The 19,380-nt window shown below is 34.7% G+C and overlaps 6 protein-coding genes, 4 non-coding genes and 1 pseudogene across 16 annotated transcripts; 3 read left to right on the top strand and 8 right to left on the bottom strand.

Annotated features, from left to right (window-relative positions):
• Position 1: 1 nt before the first annotated feature.
• AT1G19400 (Erythronate-4-phosphate dehydrogenase family protein) lies at positions 2–2,463 on the top strand. 4 transcript variants are annotated; one of them, NM_101797.5, is made up of 3 exons: positions 2–316; positions 698–1,504; positions 2,048–2,463. In NM_101797.5, exons 2-3 carry the CDS (start codon positions 809–811, stop codon positions 2,261–2,263), a joined length of 912 nt encoding a protein of 303 aa, NP_173373.2. In that variant the 5' UTR covers positions 2–316; positions 698–808; the 3' UTR covers positions 2,264–2,463. The 4 variants fall into 4 exon arrangements, with proteins under 4 accessions (NP_173373.2, NP_001321486.1, NP_850946.1 ...); NM_001332392.1 differs by having other exon boundaries at positions 2–399; NM_001332393.1 differs by having other exon boundaries at positions 233–316; positions 698–1,949; positions 2,048–2,447.
• Positions 2,464–2,696: 233 nt separating this feature from the next.
• On the bottom strand, positions 2,697–4,707 carry AT1G19396 (uncharacterized protein). 2 transcript variants are annotated; one of them, NM_001198107.1, is made up of 3 exons: positions 4,527–4,707; positions 2,958–3,071; positions 2,697–2,877 (listed from the first exon to the last, which is right to left on the bottom strand). In NM_001198107.1, the coding sequence occupies exons 1-2, from the start codon at positions 4,610–4,612 to the stop codon at positions 3,005–3,007; spliced, it is 153 nt and encodes a 50-aa protein (NP_001185036.1). In that variant the 5' UTR covers positions 4,613–4,707; the 3' UTR covers positions 2,697–2,877; positions 2,958–3,004. The 2 variants fall into 2 exon arrangements, with proteins under 2 accessions (NP_001185036.1, NP_001185035.1); NM_001198106.1 differs by having other exon boundaries at positions 2,958–3,065.
• On the bottom strand, positions 2,698–3,634 carry AT1G19397 (uncharacterized protein). The gene is made up of 2 exons (NM_202138.4): positions 2,958–3,634; positions 2,698–2,877 (listed from the first exon to the last, which is right to left on the bottom strand). Exon 1 carries the CDS (start codon positions 3,443–3,445, stop codon positions 3,149–3,151), a length of 297 nt encoding a protein of 98 aa, NP_973867.3. The 5' UTR covers positions 3,446–3,634; the 3' UTR covers positions 2,698–2,877; positions 2,958–3,148.
• Positions 3,815–4,712, bottom strand: AT1G19394 (uncharacterized protein; the record flags this gene model as incomplete). Of its 2 annotated transcripts, NM_202137.1 has the most annotated exons (3): positions 3,815–4,017; positions 4,527–4,596; positions 4,702–4,712. In NM_202137.1, 3 exons carry the CDS (start codon positions 4,710–4,712, stop codon positions 3,880–3,882), a joined length of 219 nt encoding a protein of 72 aa, NP_973866.1. In that variant the 3' UTR covers positions 3,815–3,879. The 2 variants fall into 2 exon arrangements, with proteins under 2 accessions (NP_973866.1, NP_001185034.1); NM_001198105.1 differs by lacking the exon at positions 3,815–4,017 and adding an exon at positions 4,140–4,370 and having other exon boundaries at positions 4,527–4,707.
• A 597-nt stretch (positions 4,713–5,309) lies between these two features.
• On the bottom strand, positions 5,310–5,928 carry AT1G19392 (annotated as a pseudogene; the record flags this gene model as incomplete). Its single annotated transcript has 1 exon — positions 5,310–5,928.
• A 5,188-nt stretch (positions 5,929–11,116) lies between these two features.
• On the top strand, positions 11,117–13,729 carry AT1G19390 (Wall-associated kinase family protein; the record flags this gene model as incomplete). Its single annotated transcript, NM_101796.2, has 3 exons — positions 11,117–12,131; positions 12,261–12,383; positions 12,485–13,729. The coding sequence occupies 3 exons, from the start codon at positions 11,117–11,119 to the stop codon at positions 13,711–13,713; spliced, it is 2,367 nt and encodes a 788-aa protein (NP_173372.1). The 3' UTR covers positions 13,714–13,729.
• A 69-nt stretch (positions 13,730–13,798) lies between these two features.
• On the bottom strand, positions 13,799–14,030 carry AT1G08935. The gene has a single exon (NR_143441.1). It is a non-coding gene; the product is annotated as an uncharacterized misc_RNA (transcript).
• A 1,596-nt stretch (positions 14,031–15,626) lies between these two features.
• AT1G19380 (sugar, putative (DUF1195)) lies at positions 15,627–16,611 on the bottom strand. Its single transcript, NM_101795.5, has 2 exons — positions 16,141–16,611; positions 15,627–16,050 (listed from the first exon to the last, which is right to left on the bottom strand). Exons 1-2 carry the CDS (start codon positions 16,354–16,356, stop codon positions 15,823–15,825), a joined length of 444 nt encoding a protein of 147 aa, NP_173371.1. The 5' UTR covers positions 16,357–16,611; the 3' UTR covers positions 15,627–15,822.
• Positions 16,612–16,960: 349 nt separating this feature from the next.
• Positions 16,961–17,047, bottom strand: AT1G19376. Its single transcript, NR_139764.1, has one exon. It is a non-coding gene; the product is annotated as a snoRNA (small nucleolar RNA).
• A 184-nt stretch (positions 17,048–17,231) lies between these two features.
• AT1G19373 lies at positions 17,232–17,307 on the bottom strand. The gene has a single exon (NR_139763.1). It is a non-coding gene; the product is annotated as a snoRNA (small nucleolar RNA).
• Positions 17,308–18,875: 1,568 nt separating this feature from the next.
• MIR169h lies at positions 18,876–19,065 on the top strand. Its single transcript, NR_139762.1, has one exon. It is a non-coding gene; the product is annotated as a microRNA ath-MIR169h precursor (primary transcript).
• Positions 19,066–19,380: the final 315 nt, after the last annotated feature.

Raw genomic sequence — 19,380 nt, 5'->3', positions numbered from 1 at the left:
GCCATTTTAACCGACATTTAAAATTTGTAATGAAAGAGATAACGACAAGATATTTTTCTTAAACAAGATTATATCAGCTCAAACGGGGTCCATCGTAATCCTCGGACACGCGCTGCGTTCTCATTAGATCGACAAGAAAAAACTGTGATTTTGGTGGTGGGTTCGAGAAGTCTAATCTTTGCCACTAACTAAATTTCTTCTTTAAATCTTTTTATTCTAGAGGTTGACAAGAAGATTAATATCGTATACACTAGGAGACTCGACGAGTCAATTTTAACCAGATTTAGAGGATTTGTGGATGTGATTTCTTCTTTTGGTGAGTTTTCTCCTCTTTTTTTATTGTTTCTTTCATTCTCTTTGGATCTTCATAGTTTCAGAAGCTTCGAGTGTTTTTTAAAGGTAGTTCCTTTGTCGCTGAAGAAACATAGTTTCAATTTTAGAGCTTCTTGAAACTTATTTTCTTATCTGGCTCAATCTTGAGAGTTTTGAGATTCTGTGGGAGAGACAATCTTAGGGTTTCTGCATCTAGCAAAAGTTTGAATCTTTAAATATCTTTTAGCGTTTGCGATTGTGTTATTGCCTCTGTTCTGTGTTCAATGGGAATCTTCCCTTTTGGGACAGAATGATTCTCTTTTCTCGTTTTAGTATTCCTCGTTTCATGTCCTTATAATAAGGCTTTTCTGTTCCTCAAAACCAGGTCTCTTCTCTTTGGGATTTTTTTTCATTGGAATTGAGCATACACATGTGTTTTCCGAATAGTTTTTGGAGTGAGAATTAAGTTTGGATTGTTGATTCTCTTCCTCTGGTCATGGAGGAGCCTTGTGAGACACTTGACAGTGGTGAAGCCTATCAAATATCTAGATATCATAACTATAACCAACACAGCTCCAGAAGCTCATCTCCCTGGTTGGATTTGAGAGTGTTCTATGTCCGGATAAGCAATTTCGTGGTGGAAGATTCAACTCCTGAGGTCCTCACTATCAATCACATTCCTCTGGATCCAGATACGCTTTTGGAGATTAACGGTGTTAGAATGGGAATGTACTCAGAAGGAGGTTCTTCACAGCTTAGGAGAGATCGGGTTGATAAGAAATCTGAAGAAGCTACTTATGTCAGCACAGACAATATCAGGTTAACTGGTAGTGTGAAGTTTGAGGTTTATGACAAAAATGAGCTAGTTTTGTCTGGAACTCTTGAGATGTCTGGTAGTAATGGTTTCACTGGGGAATCAAAGAATCGATGGAAAATGAATTGTGAGGCTGAGGTCACTGCAGGGTCTGGTTTCCTTAAGGAGAAGAGCATAAACGGTCAAGAGTTATCGTCTCCATTGCCAACTATCGAGGTCTATGTTACTGGTTGCTTCTCAGGAACACCCATCATCTTAACCAAGACTCTGCAACTTGGTTTGAAAAAGAAGCAGAGTAGAAGAATGGCATTGGATGCAATTCCTGAGTATGAAACTGCAGAGCCTCAGAAAGACACCTCCTATGCACTTGATCTTCAGGTAACTTTCAAGTTGTCATATGCCATGATCTAAATTCGTTCTTTCATTGTTCTAAGATATAGCATATGCGTGATAAAACCCTCTTTCTTCGCAATGCTCACAGTTTTCTTGAATATTTTGTTTGTGTTCAACACATTAATTACTATCCCTGATGAAAAACTTATAAGTCATAAAATGTTGTGATGGTTTTTGGATCCTCTTCTTTCCCCATTGAATGAATACATGTTTGTTGGTAGTTTTATGAAGATAAAAGTCCTTAATAAATTGAAGTGGACCAGTCTCCTCCTTATAAATTTGGCATGTGGCCTAGACACAGTTTACGAATGAAGAGATAAATAGGAATCTCTCATTTGCCTCCTTTATCTTTAAGCTCTTATCCTTTTGTCTGCTGCTTCTATGACCCACATATGTTGGTCACTTACAATCCCCCAATATTTGCTTTGGTGTAATGTTATGATTTGAAGTTTGTTCTATTCTTCGGAGATAGACCATTTTAAATTTCATCATTCTCTGTATAGTAATTATCATTCCTTTTGTCTGTAGGCAACAACAGAGTACGGGAATTACAAAGAGGAATACGAAGGAGACATGTATTGGAGAAGTGAGTGCATTGATGGGGAGATGTCATGGTTTAATGCAGGTGTAAGGGTTGGTGTTGGGATAGGACTTGGTGTCTGTGTTGGTCTTGGGATTGGTGTCGGTCTTCTCGTTCGTACTTATCAATCAACTACCAGAACCTTCAGGAGGAGGCTTCTCTAGTTTAGTAATATATACATTTGCACCTCTTTTTTTTACCTTGCAATTTTGAAAGAATTCTCTTTTTTTGTATTTGGGTGTGATGTGAATCAAACACTTTGGTGTGTGGATATGATGGTACTATTTGTTTTGCTGTAAATAAAGGAATGAGAGTGTAGTTTCTTTTGTATTCAGAATTTGGCTGATGAGAACTTGCATACTAGACAGTTCTACAAATTATCATTTGATTTCCTTAACTTCAGCGCCGTCTTAGAACGTTGATTCTACTTTGATAGCAACTTAAATCCTTATAGATTGGAGCGATCTTTTTATTGGTTGAACACAGCCTATACAATATGGCTACACCCTCGTACACAGCTTCCACCATGAGGAAAACTGCTCAGCCATCATGATTCTGCACAAGTGGTGTCAATAGGGTCCTTATAACAACCAGAGTTAGCAATTATAATTCTTATTACTCTTACCCATGACTACACACGTTGTACTGATTGATTATTGAGTGTCAGACTCACTCATCATCCACAAGATACAAAAAGTTTCTTTATCTCCCACTCTCACCGACGTTACTGTTTATCTCTTTCTCTTCCATTCCTTCCACATTTGAGCTGATTGATCCCCTTTATATTTTAGCGAATATACAAGTAATGAGGACAAGTAACATTCAGACAAAACCTGACGATTAGAAGATAGTTTTTACCAACAATCCGTGCGCAATTCCACAGGGACCAACCTCCTAACAATTCTTCAGGTTAGACTATATTCCATTGTCCTACTTTGAATGAGACTATAACGTACCCTGCTCACTCTGTTTCTGAAAAAATATGAGCAAACAGATTAAACATCTCAACAGGATAAGAAAACATAATCAATACCTTGGTCATTAGAAACTCAATGTTCTTCGATCATAGCACATGCAAGAAGCATATTAAAGAGCACAAGTGATGCCTCAATAATTGTGGTCTGTGTAGTATGCAAGAAGCATATGAAACAAGACAGTAGACACACATTCAGGAGGGAGAGAGAGCCGGGCAAAGAAAGTTTATTAACCAACCCCGTACCTTCCCTCATCCCTCCACGAAACCAAAAACTGTATCTTTTTATTAAAGGGTTTGTGACCTGCCAAGCAAGCGCACCTGTCATGGCAAAAGTCATGTACAAAATCCCCTCTCTGTGTTTTTGGTACATCTGTTTCTTTTCAGTTTGAAAGCTCAAACAAAAAACCTGTACAAGTGTTAAAATCTATGGAGATAGATAACACTAACTAAAATCAAGGTTCCTTCTCTTTTAAATCAACGAGAGTTGATAACTGGATCAACGAGCGTTGATGATTAGAGGTTATGATCAACGAGGGGTTGATTGGATCAACGAGAGTTGATTGGATCAACGAGAGTTGATTGGATCAACGAGCGTTGATGGTTGGATCAACGAGCGTTGATGGTTGGATCAACGAGCGTTGATGGTTGGATCAACGAGCGTTGATGGTTGGATCAACGAGCGTTGATGGTTGGATCAACGAGCGTTGATGGTTGGATCAACGAGCGTTGATGGTTGGATCAACGAGCGTTGATGGTTGGATCAACGAGCGTTGATGGTTGGATCAACGAGCGTTGATGGTTGGATCAACGAGCGTTGATGGTTGGATCAACAAGCGTTGATGATAAGTGGTTATGATCAACGAGAGTTGATGATAAGTGGCTATGATCAACGAGAGTTGATGATTGGATCAATGAGAGTTGATCAGATGTTGTTTTTTTCCCCTAGATAAGGAGATTCAAAGGTTAATAAAAGAGAGCAACAGCCATAAATTAATCGCAATTAGAAACATGAAAATAACCGGACCAAAATCCTTTCTTTTCTCATGCGTACACAGAATTCTAATTACTGAGCAACGAATTGATTTAACAAGATCAACGAGGGATTGATTCGAGAGATCAACGAGAATTGATCAGTTAGATCAACGAGATGTTGATTCGAGAGATCAACGAGAATTGATCAGTTAGATCAACGAGGAGTTGATAAGATAGAGATCAACGAGGAGTTGATAAGATAGAGATCAACGAGATGTTGATTAGTTAAGATCAACGAGATGTTGTTTTGTCCGTATAAATCCCTACGAGAGTACGAACAGAGATTGAGTTAGCAGAGTTTATACGAACCAAACACAATCAAGTAATCCAATTCTACAAGACATATATGGAAAAGACCCAACAGGTTCATAAACTGTAATAACGAAATCTAGAAACCCTATCCCTATATAAGAACGTACCTCCATGTCCAGCCGCGATAATCGATCAGATGATGATTTCCCACCCGAATCCGGGAAATCGAGCAAAACCCTAGAAAGATGATCATAGATCAAACAAGGAGATTTGATACATAATATATAGATAAGCAATAAGAAACTCAGCTAAACAATCATCGCAACTAAAAAAAAAGGATACCGAACAGGCATCGATCTTTTTTGTATATATATAGAGGGAAGCAAAACCCAAAATCCAATGTTTTTAAAACCGACCCACACAGTGAACCGGACTACCTTCTGGATCACCGGATCATCGGATTAATCGAATTAAACTACGGACCAATTAATTAAAATTTCATTTGGCAAAATCCTAGTCGGATTTAGATTTCGGAGAGATCCTACGGTTGCTATTTGTTTAAGTCTAAATCAATCGACGGTCCAGATGAAACACAAAGAGAAAAGGCGGTTAATATGTTTGCGCGTGATAAGTTGGCAAGATTCACCAATGCTACAGAGCCACGTGTCATAATTTCTCGTTATGAATTAACTATAGGATCCTACTAATGTGTTTAAGTTTAACCATAGTCTAATTATCTTTTAACTATTTATCTTGACTAAACCAATGGGATAAAAATCAAAAATTAAATAAATTTGGTAATGTTATAAAGAGAGAAAGAGATAGAGGAAATGAGTGTGTTATTCCATTGAGATAAAGAGTTCTTTATATAGGAGTACAAGGAAAGGGTAAAACCCTAGAAACATCTAGATGATGGGCTTAGATGATGGGCCTTATAATGGGCATCCATCTTTATTCATAACACTCCCCCTTGATGACCATTATAGTATCATAACTCGTAAAGTATTTGAAATGTTGCCTCATTAAAAACCGTACCAGGAAAACCCAATGGGAAAAACCATGGTTAAGGGAAAAAGAGTGCAACACACAATTACTCCCCCTTATGAGTATATTCGTCGAGATCTTTGAGACGGCGTAATCCGATACGATGAATAAGTAGAAGTTGGTAGCGCCTTGGTGAATAAGTCAGCCAGATTATCATTCGAACGGATCTGTAGAACTTGTACATCGTCGCTCTTTTGTAGATCATGTGTGAAGAAGAATTTTGGTAGGATATGCTTTGTTCTATCGCCTTTGATGTATTCGTCTTTGAGTTGTGCGATGCATGCTGCATTGTCTTCGTACATAATTGTTAGAGTCTTTTTCCCTGCATACATACCACAGTCTTCTTGTATATGGTGAACTATGGATCTTAGCCATACACACTCGCGGGGAGCTTCATGAATTGGTAAAATCTCTGCATGATTAGAAGATGTGGCAGAGAATAAACAGTATTTGAGAATAAGTCTGCCAAATCTTCTCTTGAACAAATTTCTAGATAAAGTACAACGCCATTCTTCTGCAGCTCATGAATCTTTTAGATGATTCATCTTGACCATCTTATTTATTTCTCTAAATATCATTAGTGTATAATATTCATTTGGATGATTGATAGAATTTCTTAATATTTATCAAGTGTATTATTTGCGTGTTCTTTAATGTCTCGTTAAAAACCTTGTCATAAAAAAATCATGTGGGATAAAAACTATTATAAGGAAAAAGGGTACATACACGCATATCATTCAATCTCCCCCTCGGAAACATCTTCTTCAGGAGATGATTTTCAATCAAATACAATATCTCGTTGGAATTAATAACCATAATCTTAATGATCAAAATTAATTGGTTTTCATATAGACTTATAAATATCATTATCTAGTGATATTTTATCATACATTATTGTCATCGTATTACTTATGATAACTCTGTAGGAGTTTTAATGATTTTCAAAACAAATATTAGTTTGATCAATATATTTTGACAAACTCAACATAAATATACATTTATATGATTATATGCCATGTTATATATTTCTTTTTATTCGATCGAGTAGAGTTCTAGAGAACATAATTCTCATATAATTAATCCTTCAGAGATTATATCTTTCAAGAATTTCATATAAATGTCATATCCAGTGTTCCGTCTCTTATTGTCAGACTTTAGATACTTAAAAAAAAATATTATATCCACCACAAGAGAATATATCTCTTCATAATACATTTCTTATCTTTGTGAAAATCTCATTAATTTCACTATTCTTTCACATAAAGACTCATTTATTTTCCACTCGTTTTACACATCATGTGCATAGACTACTAGTCCAAATATCTCTACTAGAGATTATAATTATATGTCTATTTCTTCTTTTCCATTTTTGGCTAATCATTACTTTGTGTACACTTTTCAATAGACTTTCTTTCATGATCCTTCTTTTTGTCTATAATATCAACTGCTCATAGCATGCAAATATATTACGACGTCGATTTGCTTTTGATTCCATTATATTTTGACATGACATAGCTAGCTAGATCTCGTCATTGTCAAGTACTTGAATGTTTCATTTGTCATGTTTATGTCTCTTTTAGAGATCATTCACTCTCTTCAAGAGATCATCAAAATATTTATTTCCTCAATTTTGGTCATTCTTAATTTTGTGCTCCTTCACTTTTACGAGGATATTTATATTTGGAACCAAGGTCTATTACGTTTCATGCGATCTTAAGACTCAATAGCAGTTTAAAATTGGTCCTTACAGGACATTCATTATATTCTGGAGCATTTAATTTACAACTGGTATAAGTGACTTCATCACTTTATTTGGGTTAGCAAATGCGTCTGGCAATTACAATGCTAAATTCTGTAATTGAATTATCTTTTGGACTCTTAATATACATTCTTTACTCCGAGGATCATTGATAATTCATTTCTATTTATCTTTTTCACCAGCTGTATACATTCTCCCCATTATGTTGGAATAGCTGACTATATAATATGATAGTCTTCAAAACGAGCGGTATATAAATCCTTCTAGGATGGCTTAGTTATCATTCATATCCAACATGTATTCTTATCCTCCTTTGAGGGTTCATCTCTGCGTGCTGTGGTGGAGCACTTTTCACATTCAAAGCTTTTAGATGAAAACTATTTGGTTTCTGACCCAAAACCAATAATAATGGGGAAAACTATTAATTATTCATTGGCTTGATGCGTATCGATGTTACTAAACCATTTTGTGTATGAACATGAATTTCAAAATGTTAAACACTTATCCCAACGGATATCCAATAATGGTTATTATAAATAAACACTGAAATACTCTTGTACTTTAATCAAGAAAGTAATCTCGCAAACTCTATGTTGCAGGTTTATAACAAGGATAAATATGACCTTCTTGTCGATGCAACAATCGAGTCAATGCGTCCATTGAATCGATGCATCTTTTATAACCATTAGGTATCTAAATGTCATATAGTGGGTGATCAACCCATAATCATCTCCTTGTATATACTTACGAATAGATAAAGTTCAAATTACTTACACTGGTAAAAATCACATTATCATATTGCTTTCTGAGCAAGTAACATTTGATAAATCATTAGGGAGAATCTTCTGGTTTTTCACCTAATGTCCACATAATTCTCAATACTTTCACATCATCATTAAACCAGGATGACCAATCCGGTTAAGCCAAATATACTTTTGAAACTTTTAGTTCTTTTGAAACTTCTAGTTCTTTCAAAACTTCTAATTTACTTTTCATTGCTTATCAGTTACTCCCTTAATGAGATCTTATAATCAAAATTACTTCTATGTATTTTAATAATCAATCATATGTTAATAAAACAATAACGAGATAATAATTAAAATTTTATATTCTAGTATAAACGATATTAAATTTGACTAACTATGTAAGATCTTATATTCACTTCAGAATATGAGTATTACTTATCATCGATAACTCATATGTTTTCTTAGCCTTTGAAAAACACTCGATTTAAGTTTATATTAGTTCTCAAAATTTCTTTCAAAATATTGTGTCTACAGGACAACAATACTTGCGTAAAAGTTTAAGCGTCTGTTTTACCATCTCTGCATCATAGATATTCTCTTAACAATGTGAGTTATATTCACAAAGAGACTTCAAGTCTTGAAGTTTCAGAAATAATTAATTATAACTTATTTTATCTAATAACACATTCGTATAAGAATTGCTTTATACAACTTTTAGATCTTTAGTAGTCAAAGATTGAACATAATCTTCTGGATATGTCACTTATTATCCATGTGAGATTCATTACTTCTCCTTCTCGAAATGATGAAACTTCAAGTTCATCCATCTCGTTTTTAATTCCACTCTATAATCATAATGTATTTTATATCTCATCATATTAACTTTAAAATTTGGAGAATTATACCGCATCGATGATTTTAATTTTGTATTCTCATAGAAAACAATGTATATGCTCATCTAAAGTCTTTTAATAAGAGTTTATACTACTTGATATACTAGATTATTTCATCGTTAGAAATTTTTCTTTTTTTTTTCTTTTTTCTTTTTACCATATTTATTTTCTCAACTTCTGGTGATAATTTAAGTTCTTGAAAAAACTTTGACCATCAAAAATATGATATCTTCTTAAGATACATTAAACTAGTCATTCATGAAAATTTCTATAAGTGATTATACCTTTAAATTAAGTTATTTATCAATCAATTTATTTCATAAAATAATCAAGTATTATATACTAATACAATTTTAATGCAATATTGTAAAACCAATCAGAATAAAACTATTTTGTGCAAAATCTGGATTTTACATATATCTTGACAAAATTTTTATTTAGGGTAATATGAATTCGTGCAAGATTTGGGTAAAATGATTTCGTGCAAAATTAGGGCAAAACCATGAACAATTTTTTTTTTTTTTTTTTTTTAGATACTACAAAGATTTAGAGAAAAGAATCTTATAAAAAGAAAAATTATCTTGCAACGTTTTTAGTAAAAATAATAATAACACAATCAAATATATGAAAATCTTATAAAAAGATTTAGATAATAATAACACAAAGATTTAGATATATGGAATCTTATAAAAAGAAAAATTATCTTGCAACGTTTTTAGTAAAAATAATAATAATACAATCAAATATATGGAAATCAAATATTTAATATGGAAAAGTCAATATCTAAAAGTGATAAGATATGTATAAAGTTTTAATCAAAGGAGTTAAATAAGGGATATCATATCAATCATAAATAGATTTTAGACAATATAATATTTATAAAATGATATTGAATATAGATGCAACTATTCAAAACTGGAATGCTAAAACATTAATACATGCTTGCATCACCCACCACCGGGCTATGAATAGTTACAAAATTAGTTATATAATTATAAAATTGGTAATTTATATATTCAATATTGTAATAGTAAATCACAAAAATTAACAATTAACAAGCATGATTCTCTTCTTTAACGATTTTCTTTGTAGAATCATTAAATCATGCGATAGTAATTATAGAAACAAATGATAAGCATGATTCTCTTCTTTATTGAATCATTGAAAACATGCTTTTACCGATCTATACTATAATCATCGATCGGCTCATATTGTTTTGTTTCAATAATAGAAAATAAGTACTATGAACCATGAGTCGATAAGTAAACATGGTTCTTAAAAAGATGTAAGAATCTCTATATCTACCTTTTAGAGCGTGCTGATAACGTGTTATAAACAGAGAAAGAGATAGAGGAAATGAGTGTGTTATTCCATTGAGATAAAGGGTTCTTTATATAGGAGTACAAGGAAAGGGTAAAACCCTAGAAACATCTAGATGATGGACTTCGATGATGGCCTTATAATGGGCATCCATCTTTATTCATAACAGGTAGCTATTTTTCCTCCACAATGTTCAACGAAAACGCCAATTTATGCATTTTCATTTATTTGTTCTCACAGATTAATCGATTATTAAGATTACATTTTTCAGTATGTAATATTTAGTCTTATATACAAGAAATTTTCTTGATGGCCTTTCTTTCATCTTCACAACACACTGAAGATTGGGACTCTGACTTAACATAGAGGTTCAAGTGTTCAACCCTCACCTCTTTCATTTTTAACACCGTTTTTCTTCTATATATTCATTACTTAGTGGCCCATACAATTATTTTTGCTTGATAAGTTCGTCGGGTAAGAGGAAATAAGTTCGTCGGGTTAGAGGAAATATTGACCATTAGACTTTATTAGTAGTGGGGAATTGGGCAGACTTTCCTCAACCATAATTTTATCATCAAAATTTGCCGAGTAATCTCCCTGAGGGAAAAGTCTTCTTCTTTTTCTTTCTAAGTGTGACACTAGTGCTTAATTAACTGCTACTAAGACATTAAGAAGTATTAAGAGTAAGAGATAATGTGATTTTTGAGAGGGACTAAAATGAAACTTGCAACTAAAAGGTTGCTTGCGTTTATTATCTTATAGTATATATATTAAAACAATGGAGTTGACTTTTGAGCTTGTGCTATCAGATGGCTGATTTATTCGCGGGCGAAAACTGTTTCCGACACAATACCCAAACTTTTCTTATGAAATTCTGAGATATCTGTTAATTGTTCTGTAACTTTTGTTGCAAGTAACCGGAACTTTTTTACTTCACTCGCAGGTTTGCTGGTTTAGCAAGGAACAAGGTCTGCGCCAACAAGACAAGCAACATCATGAGGTGCGACAACAATTACTCCTTCTCGATTCTTTTCTCTCTTCTGCTTATACTCATCCTTGATTCAAAAGTTGTCTCTCTTTCGACTTCGTGTCAATCCAAATCCGTATGTGGAAATATAAATATCCCATATCCTTTTGGAATTGAAAAAGGTTGTTATCTCAATGAATGGTACAAAATCGAATGCAAAAACGCTACTTACCCGTTCCTCTTCAAGATGGGCATGGCAGTTGTGAATATCTCTCTTCCAGGTGACGATGGTTATAATAATCCTGTGTCATACGGATCAATTCGTGTCAAAATCCCAATAACATCCATTGGATGTTCGAGAGATGGAAAAGAGTCTGGATCGGTTCTAAATTTTACGGACAGTCCTTTTTACTTTGGGATTGGAAACAGCCTGGTTGCTGTTGGTTGCAACAGCAAGGCGTCGTTGACTAACATCAATCCGAGCAAGGTGGGATGCGAGTTGAATTGCACTGCAAGCAAAGAGACGTTGCCAAGTAAAAGCATTCCTTTTTTCGACAAAACTGGTTGCTCAAACAACAAGTTGCCCTATTACAGCTCGCTTTGTACAAAGAACAACGGGGAAGATGAAAGAAGCTGTGATGGTAACGGATGCTGCATCGCAGGTCTACTGGATTCTGAGGCTCCACAAGTGATCGGCATCAACATAGAGAGCTTTGATCATGGAAACTCGACAAAACTAGAATGCAGAGTCGCTTTCTTAACAGATGACGTCTCCCCGTTTTCGAATGCAAGCGAACCAAAAAGGTTATTTGCTAAAAGATATGCTACAGTTAGTTTAGGATGGGTCATCCAGACGAAGAATCTCTCCTTTGTAAACTCCTTGAGCTGCAAAAACACGAAAGAGTACGATAACTCTACGTATAATATTAAACTCGTAACAAGTTGCATATGCAACAATGTCACCATTTCTGGGACAGATTATGCAAACTGTGGATGCTCCCAAGGTTACGAAGGTAACCCATACCTCCCTGGCGGATGCAAAGGTCAGTTAAATTGTTTCTAAAGTCCTCTCTTATTCTATGTGTAAAACATCTGGTAACCTCAGAGTACGTAGGATTGTACGGAGTGTATTTTCACAATTTTCTTAAAGACCTTTCGTATTCACTATCCAGATATTAATGAGTGCCTACGTAACTCTTATGGACAACGCCAAAATTGTAGAGAAAGCGATACTTGTGTGAATCTTCCCGGAACATTTAATTGCATTGGCAATAAGACTAGAGTAACAATGATAGGTAAGACAGTGTGAATATATCTTTAGATTTAGTTAACATCGTGATGATAGGAAACATGTGATGATTAACATATCCATACAATCTTTTTGTACGGTTTTCAGGAGTAGGTTCTGCTTTTGGCATCTTAGTCCTAGTGGTTGGAATTTGGTGGTTGAGAAAGTTCCTTAAGAAGAGAAGGATGAGTAAGAGGAAAAGAAAGTTCTTTAAACGTAACGGAGGACTATTGTTGCAACAACAATTAAATACAAATAAAGGCAACGTCGAGAAGACACGAATATTCAGCTCGAGAGAGCTTGAAAAAGCCACTGATAACTTCAGCGAAAGCAGGATACTTGGACAGGGCGGTCAAGGCACTGTGTACAAAGGAATGCTTGTCGATGGTAGAACTGTTGCTGTCAAGAAATCAAAAGTTGTTGATGAAGACAAACTAGAGGAGTTTATCAACGAGGTCGTCATTCTATCTCAGATCAACCATAGACATGTCGTCAAGCTCCTAGGATGTTGCCTTGAGACCGAAGTTCCTACTCTTGTTTATGAGTTTATCCCCAACGGTAACCTTTTCCAGCATATCCACGAAGAATCTGATGACTACACAAAGACCTGGGGCATGCGTTTGCGCATTGCAGTTGATATCGCAGGAGCTCTTTCGTATTTGCACTCTGCTGCAAGCTCTCCAATTTATCACAGAGATATCAAGTCAACAAACATATTACTAGATGAGAAGTATCGAACCAAGGTGTCTGATTTCGGTACTTCAAGATCAGTAACAATCGATCATACTCACTGGACAACAGTTATTTCAGGTACAGTTGGATATGTGGATCCAGAGTACTACGGGTCTAGCCAATATACTGATAAGAGTGATGTTTATAGTTTTGGCGTAGTCCTCGTTGAGCTTATTACAGGAGAGAAGCCTGTAATAACCGTTTCGAATTCTCAAGAAATAAGAGGTCTAGCGGATCATTTCAGAGTTGCTATGAAAGAGAACAGATTCTTTGAGATCATGGATGCTCGAATAAGAGATGGCTGCAAACCGGAACAAGTAATGGCAGTGGCAAATCTAGCAAGGAGATGTTTGAATTCTAAGGGAAAGAAGCGGCCATGTATGAGAAAAGTGTTTACCGACTTGGAAAAGATACTTGCGTCTCAAGAGGATTCATTGGTAAATATTGAAAATGACGATGGTGCTGATGATGAGGAAGAAGGAATGACTATGATAAACATAGATGATTCACAGACCATTTATGTTACTGCTCCAGCCCCTAGTATTGTGGCTTCGTCTTCCTCCTCAGATGTTCAACCATTGTTTCCTCACCCCACATGGATTTAGAAATCATCATTCCTTTTTCAGTAAGTATCATTCCTTTTGTCTGCAAGCAACAGAGTACACGAATTACAAAGAGATTGGTGTCTGTGTTTGTCTTGGGATTGGTGTCGGTCTTCTCGTTCGTACTTATCAATCAACTACCAGAACCTTCAGGAGGAGGCTTCTCTAGTTTAGTAATATATACATTTGCACCTCTTTTTGTTACCTTGAAATTTTGAAAGCATCCTCTTTTTTAAACCGTTTGTATTTGGGTGTGATGTGAATCAAACAGTTTGGTGTGTGGATATGTTGGTCTTTGTTTTGCTGTAAATAAAGGAATGAGAGTGTAGTTTCTTTTTTTATTTAGAATTTGGCTGATGAGAACTTGCAAACTAGCTCTGTAACTAGACTGGTCTACAAATTCTAAGTTGAATTTTTTTGGCTCCATTGGCTTGCATTAGAGCATTGATTCCACTTTGAGATCGATAAGATTTTATTTTTGGCTTCTATGCGTCTGAATAGCAACTCAAATTAGATTGAAGCGATCTTTTTACATGTTGAACACAACCGACAATATGGCTACAACCTCGTACACAGCTTCCAACCATGAGGAAAACTGCACATCCATCATGACCATGCACAAGTGGTTTCAATCGGGTAACTTGATAACAACGAGAGTAAGGAACCCTAATTCTTATTACTCCCTTAACCATGATTACACACGTTGTACTGATTGATTATTGAGTGCCTCACTCACTCATCACCCACAAAATACAATAAGTTTCTATATCATCCACTCTCGCAGACGTTACTGCACTTTCCGTCTATCAGTAACTGAAGCAAAATACGGAGCCTTTTTCAAATAAAAACTACTATTTTATTTTGCTAATTATGAGGTATTCATAATTTTTATTTATTACTTTTTCTTAATTTTGAGGCTTTTTTTTTTGCTAAGTATGAGCATTTTTTTGCTAATTATGTGGCCTTATTGCTAAGTTTTGGTGATTTTTCGCTTAACTAAAGGATCTATTTTATTAATTAAGAAGACTTTTTGTTAATTACGAGGTTTATTTAATTAATTTATTTTTCCAAAATAAAAAAGATTCTCCCCACAAAATGGGCTTAAAAAATTTGAAGCCCAATACCTATGTTTCATATGAATATGTCAAGGATCAGACATGTATACAACCACCTTAAAATATCAGTACCAGAGATTACACCTCAATTTATTTGAGCTTCTCTAATAACATTTAGAGAAAACAGTAATCATATCATACGATCCCCTCCCTATTTTTGTGTAACTCTAGTCTTTTTCAGTTTAAAAGCTCAAATAAAAAAACATGTGCAAATGCCAATCATATAAAAATAGATAACAACATAATAAGTAAAATATCTCAGTTTTTAAATCCGATTTTGGAGAGTAAATAAATTTGAATTTAGGGGTAGACTCTCGGTAATTCAAGTTTTTCTTAAAGATGCAACACAAAGGCTCTCAAGCGATTTCGATTTCGTTGTCTATAATGATTTGGAGGATAGTGTGAGTGATCGCTTACCTGTTTTCTTACTAATACTAGATGTTAATTTTGAATGTCTAACCGTAATTATTTTGGTAGGATCAATTCATTAGAGACAAAAAGGTTGATAAAACGTTCAAAGCATGTCTAGATGATGTAAATAGTTTATTAAACTGATTTGCAAGTGTAATACTAGTTTTAAAGCGTATGATAAATGTAGAATTATATTCACCAAAAAAAATTGTACGAACTTTTTTCTTTGATTTATTCTATTATTATTTTCTCTTCACTTTGCTAGGTTATGTGGTTTTAAAATAAAAAATAAAAAATAGTTTCTTATGAACTAGTTATGGGATCCTAATGTATATAGGTTACCAGAATGGGATTTTGGTTAACTATTTAATATTTATCTTGGATAAACAATGGGATTAAACTCAGAAATTAAATAATTTCAAATAGACAGAGAACACAATTTGGTTGTCAATTATGTTGAACGAAGCAATTCATGCTTTTTCATTTCTTTATTTTCTCAATACATTATTAAGGCTACATATTCGGTATTTAATATTTAATCCTATATACAATTAAAATCTTATGTGATCCTCATGGGCTTCACAAGTCAATGAAGATTGGGCTGGGCCGAAGTAGACTCTGACTTAACAAAACGAACAAGAGACAACTTTGCGATATCGGAAACGGCAGCATTTCGAACGGCGGCGGAATCACTGATGAGAAACTCATACGCCGCTTCGAAAGCTTCTCGCCAGAACCGAGGAACCTTAACGCCACCGGAGCGTCCGTACACATCCCACATCTGTCTCACCACTTTCTCTCTCTCTTCAATTTCCTGTCAGAATTTTTAAAATTTCTCAAAATTTTGAAAGACCAATTTTGGAAGAAAACAAAAATCAATAATAATTTATGAATAAATTCGTACCAGAACGTCGAGATCATCGCCGAAAGAGAATGCGTTAACGCCGTCAGCAGAATGGAACAAACCGATTCCTTTGAGAGAGACGGAACCGGTTAACATAGAACCAAAGGCCAAGAGTAGAACAGCGATTAGAACCCAAAGCTTGTAACCAGCGGTTTTGCGGTTGCCATTTACAGGTTTTCTCACCGGTAAGAGCGTTTTCGATTCATCAAACTTCATTTTTGAGCTGATCTCTGAATCAAAATTCGGTTTTATAAAACACAGGATCAATGTGAAAGAGAGACTTTTTTGAAGTTGGTAATACTGGGATTTTACTTAAATAGCGCCAAGTGGGATGGGCTAAAAGCCACAAAGGAGTTGACTTCGTGTTGACTTTTACTAACGCGTTCTCTCTTATTATGGCTGCGATTGCTATCATTTTTTTAGGTGTGTAGATAATCCAGACGGTGGATAAATAAGTCTTCATGTCCAAACAGTCTTTACGTTTATATAAAAGACAAACACAAGCCTTGAACACGTTTTATAGTCTGACCAAAGTCTAATGATTTAAAACTTTGGAACTTGGAAACGAAAATTAAAGAACTGTAGAATTATTGATTATAAGACTAATTAATAACCAGAACAAAAGTCTTATTATCATTGGATGTTTTGGCTTACGGTTACTTCAGTTCATCCTTTTCAATGTAGCCGTTCTTCATATTAAAAGAGGTTACACCTGTCCAAAGATGTATGTGTCTACTCTTTGTATAGTTAACTAATTCACTGGTTCATTACAATCTCAACAGTTTAAGACATAACAGATGTGTTCACGAGTGAATGAGAAACTCAGAGAATGCTTATGTAGCTTATGGCAGACAATCAACACGACATCAATTTCAGACCGCCCGTCTGCAAGTATCTCATCATTGTTTCTTCATTAGGTTGTTCTAATTTTCTTCTCATTTTCACAGGAATAAAAAGAGAATTACAATTAAGAACTTATTTTAAAAACCAACATTTACCCAGAAGATCCTTTTTAAAAAAAAACGCTGGAACAAAATTGAAAACGAACGGATTAACTGTAAAAACTTTTGAAAACAGGGTTTAGAATATGGCATCAGATAATAAGCAGAGATTGGTAGTCAACACTGATACATCTGTGTGTAGGATAAGATTCTACTCATCATTTGCCAATCATAAACCCCTAATTTCTTAAAATCTATCAAGTACAAAACAATGATAAACATAAAGCAATCACTTCCGAACAAATTGATGAAAGAACTATGAGCGATCTAGGAGAACTATGAGCGATCTAGGAGGTTTTGGATGCTGGATTGTCTAAAGAGTTTATATAGCGAAGAGATGACGGACTAGGGTTTAGTTTATAGTGGCCTTGCTTTTTATTTTTCTATAATTATAATGACCTAACGGGCTAGAGTTACTCAGAAAAGGTTCAGCCCAACATGTTTGGGCAGATAAGGAGTTTAAAGAGCCCAACATGTTTGACCCAACATTGGCTCAAACCCTCAAATGTGCGAATATTGTTATAAGCATGTGGCTAAAACAAATCCATAGAGAATCGTCGTCCATATGTAAAAGGTTCGGTCTGGACTGAGCACGAATATTCGATTACTAAAACCATCAAGTGTATATCATCGACCTTTTGGGTTTTGTTTAGTACTTTTTGGACTATCAATCTTTGGTAATTGGATTTCATGGGACAAGTATAGACTTGTCACCCATTAAACATTTGAATCTCTCCTGATTGACGTATGTGTACAACAATAATCGATCGATTTATCTCAATCAGTGCGGTAAAACAACTAGACGACTGCAACATTCATAGTGACTATACCTATAAAGACTCTACTATACCACAAAAACAACATCCTTTTACCGGTGTAAATAGTGTAGTAGCTAAATAATTGACCGATGGTGTTGCTAACTTGTTGTTCTCGTATTACTCAGATAAGCCATAATGCCCTATATGCAAAAGTCGGAGAGGGAAAAAACATTATCCTATATAAATGGGCAGCAGCTTTCGTTCCCAACATCTCTCGTGGATAGATAAAAGAATCATTCCAGAAGTTATATTTTCATATAAATATATCCACAAAAAGCTCAATATATTCCATGTTTACTACACAAATTCATATGGCATCATGACTTTTATAAATGTTCTTTCCTATATGGTCCCAAACACTAGTAGTCAACTAGTAAGAAAAGGGTATTGACCCGATAGAGATGATTAGGTTTCAAAGCATATTTCGTGCCATTTGAGTGATTAAAAAAAACTTGTGGAAGAAGAGTAGAAAAAAATAACAATTTAGTATATTAATGTGTGATATGCTAGTATGTCGGTCTTAAGAATACCCGAAAATATATGAGTTTTGAATTTAATTTCATGCATTCTACCAAAAATTAGAGAAACTTCAATAACACACGAAGGTTATTACATTTTTTAAAGAAAAATTGAAGCTTACGTCTCTTACAACGAAATAAAATAAGAAAACATTCTTCTAACTAAAAATTAACAGTAATATACATAAAGACTAAATACAAATATTATTGTAATAAGGTTCACCAAGTGTGTTTGATACTAAGACCATATCCAAATCTTTAAGAACATATTCCAAGGCCATGAACACATGTTGAGTCAAACTTATTGTGTCCACTCCATCTTCGTACGGTCATGCCTATATAACACACATAGTAGTCTTGTGGGATACTCATCAACAACCTCTTCATAAATACATAAATCATATAAGAGAAAATGGTGACATGAAGAATGAGAACTTGTGTGGTAGCCAAGGATGACTTGCCTGCGTTTTAGACCATATATATCAAAGACTCACTCGATCGATAGTCTTAGAGTTGGTTGGTCGTCAGGCAGTCTCCTTGGCTATTCAAACAATTCTCATTCTCTTCATTCACATTTCTCTTTTTTGGGAAACTTAACACAACAAACAGTGATAATCAATTTTGTTTGGCCTCCAAATTTGGGGATCATAGTGGACTTTGTCAATGTATAAGCATTGGGACAATGTGTTTTGAATAATCGAGGGCGTTGCTTCACTGTGGCCAAGAAACTTCACGTGGAGAATCTATGGATCTTGTCTTTGATCACTGATCAGCATGTGTAGTTTCTATGTTAGGCCATCATAAGTGCCTAAGTGGTCTGCGGAAAAAAAACTTATGTATTCACCAAAAAGGTATTTCTTTGATCCAGCTGATTTATGCGTTTTTTTTTTTCCGTCTGGATAT

The sequence above is a fragment of the Arabidopsis thaliana genome (assembly GCF_000001735.4).
Source record: "Arabidopsis thaliana chromosome 1 sequence".
Classification (NCBI taxonomy): Eukaryota; Viridiplantae; Streptophyta; class Magnoliopsida; order Brassicales; family Brassicaceae; genus Arabidopsis; species Arabidopsis thaliana.
Note: the sequence above shows the minus strand (reverse complement) of the source record. Positions and strands in the feature narration are given on the sequence as shown.

What these genes read in the sequence shown, in the direction of transcription:
- AT1G19380 (NM_101795.5), bottom strand. Translation starts at nt 16,356, where the DNA reads ATGAAGTTTGATGAATCGAAAACGCTCTTACCGGTGAGAAAACCTGTA. An exon ending in GCGATGATCTCGACGTTCTG is followed by an intron (nt 16,051 to 16,140) that starts GTACGAATTTAT and finishes AAATTCTGACAG; the next exon opens with GAAATTGAAGAGAGAGAGAA.
- AT1G19397 (NM_202138.4), bottom strand. Translation starts at nt 3,445, where the DNA reads ATGTACCAAAAACACAGAGAGGGGATTTTGTACATGACTTTTGCCATG.
- AT1G19396 (NM_001198107.1), bottom strand. Translation starts at nt 4,612, where the DNA reads ATGATCATCTTTCTAGGGTTTTGCTCGATTTCCCGGATTCGGGTGGGA. An exon ending in TATCGCGGCTGGACATGGAG is followed by an intron (nt 3,072 to 4,526) that starts GTACGTTCTTAT and finishes ATATTTTTTCAG; the next exon opens with AAACAGAGTGAGCAGGGTAC.
- AT1G19400 (NM_101797.5), top strand. Translation starts at nt 809, where the DNA reads ATGGAGGAGCCTTGTGAGACACTTGACAGTGGTGAAGCCTATCAAATA. An exon ending in CCTATGCACTTGATCTTCAG is followed by an intron (nt 1,505 to 2,047) that starts GTAACTTTCAAG and finishes TTTTGTCTGTAG; the next exon opens with GCAACAACAGAGTACGGGAA.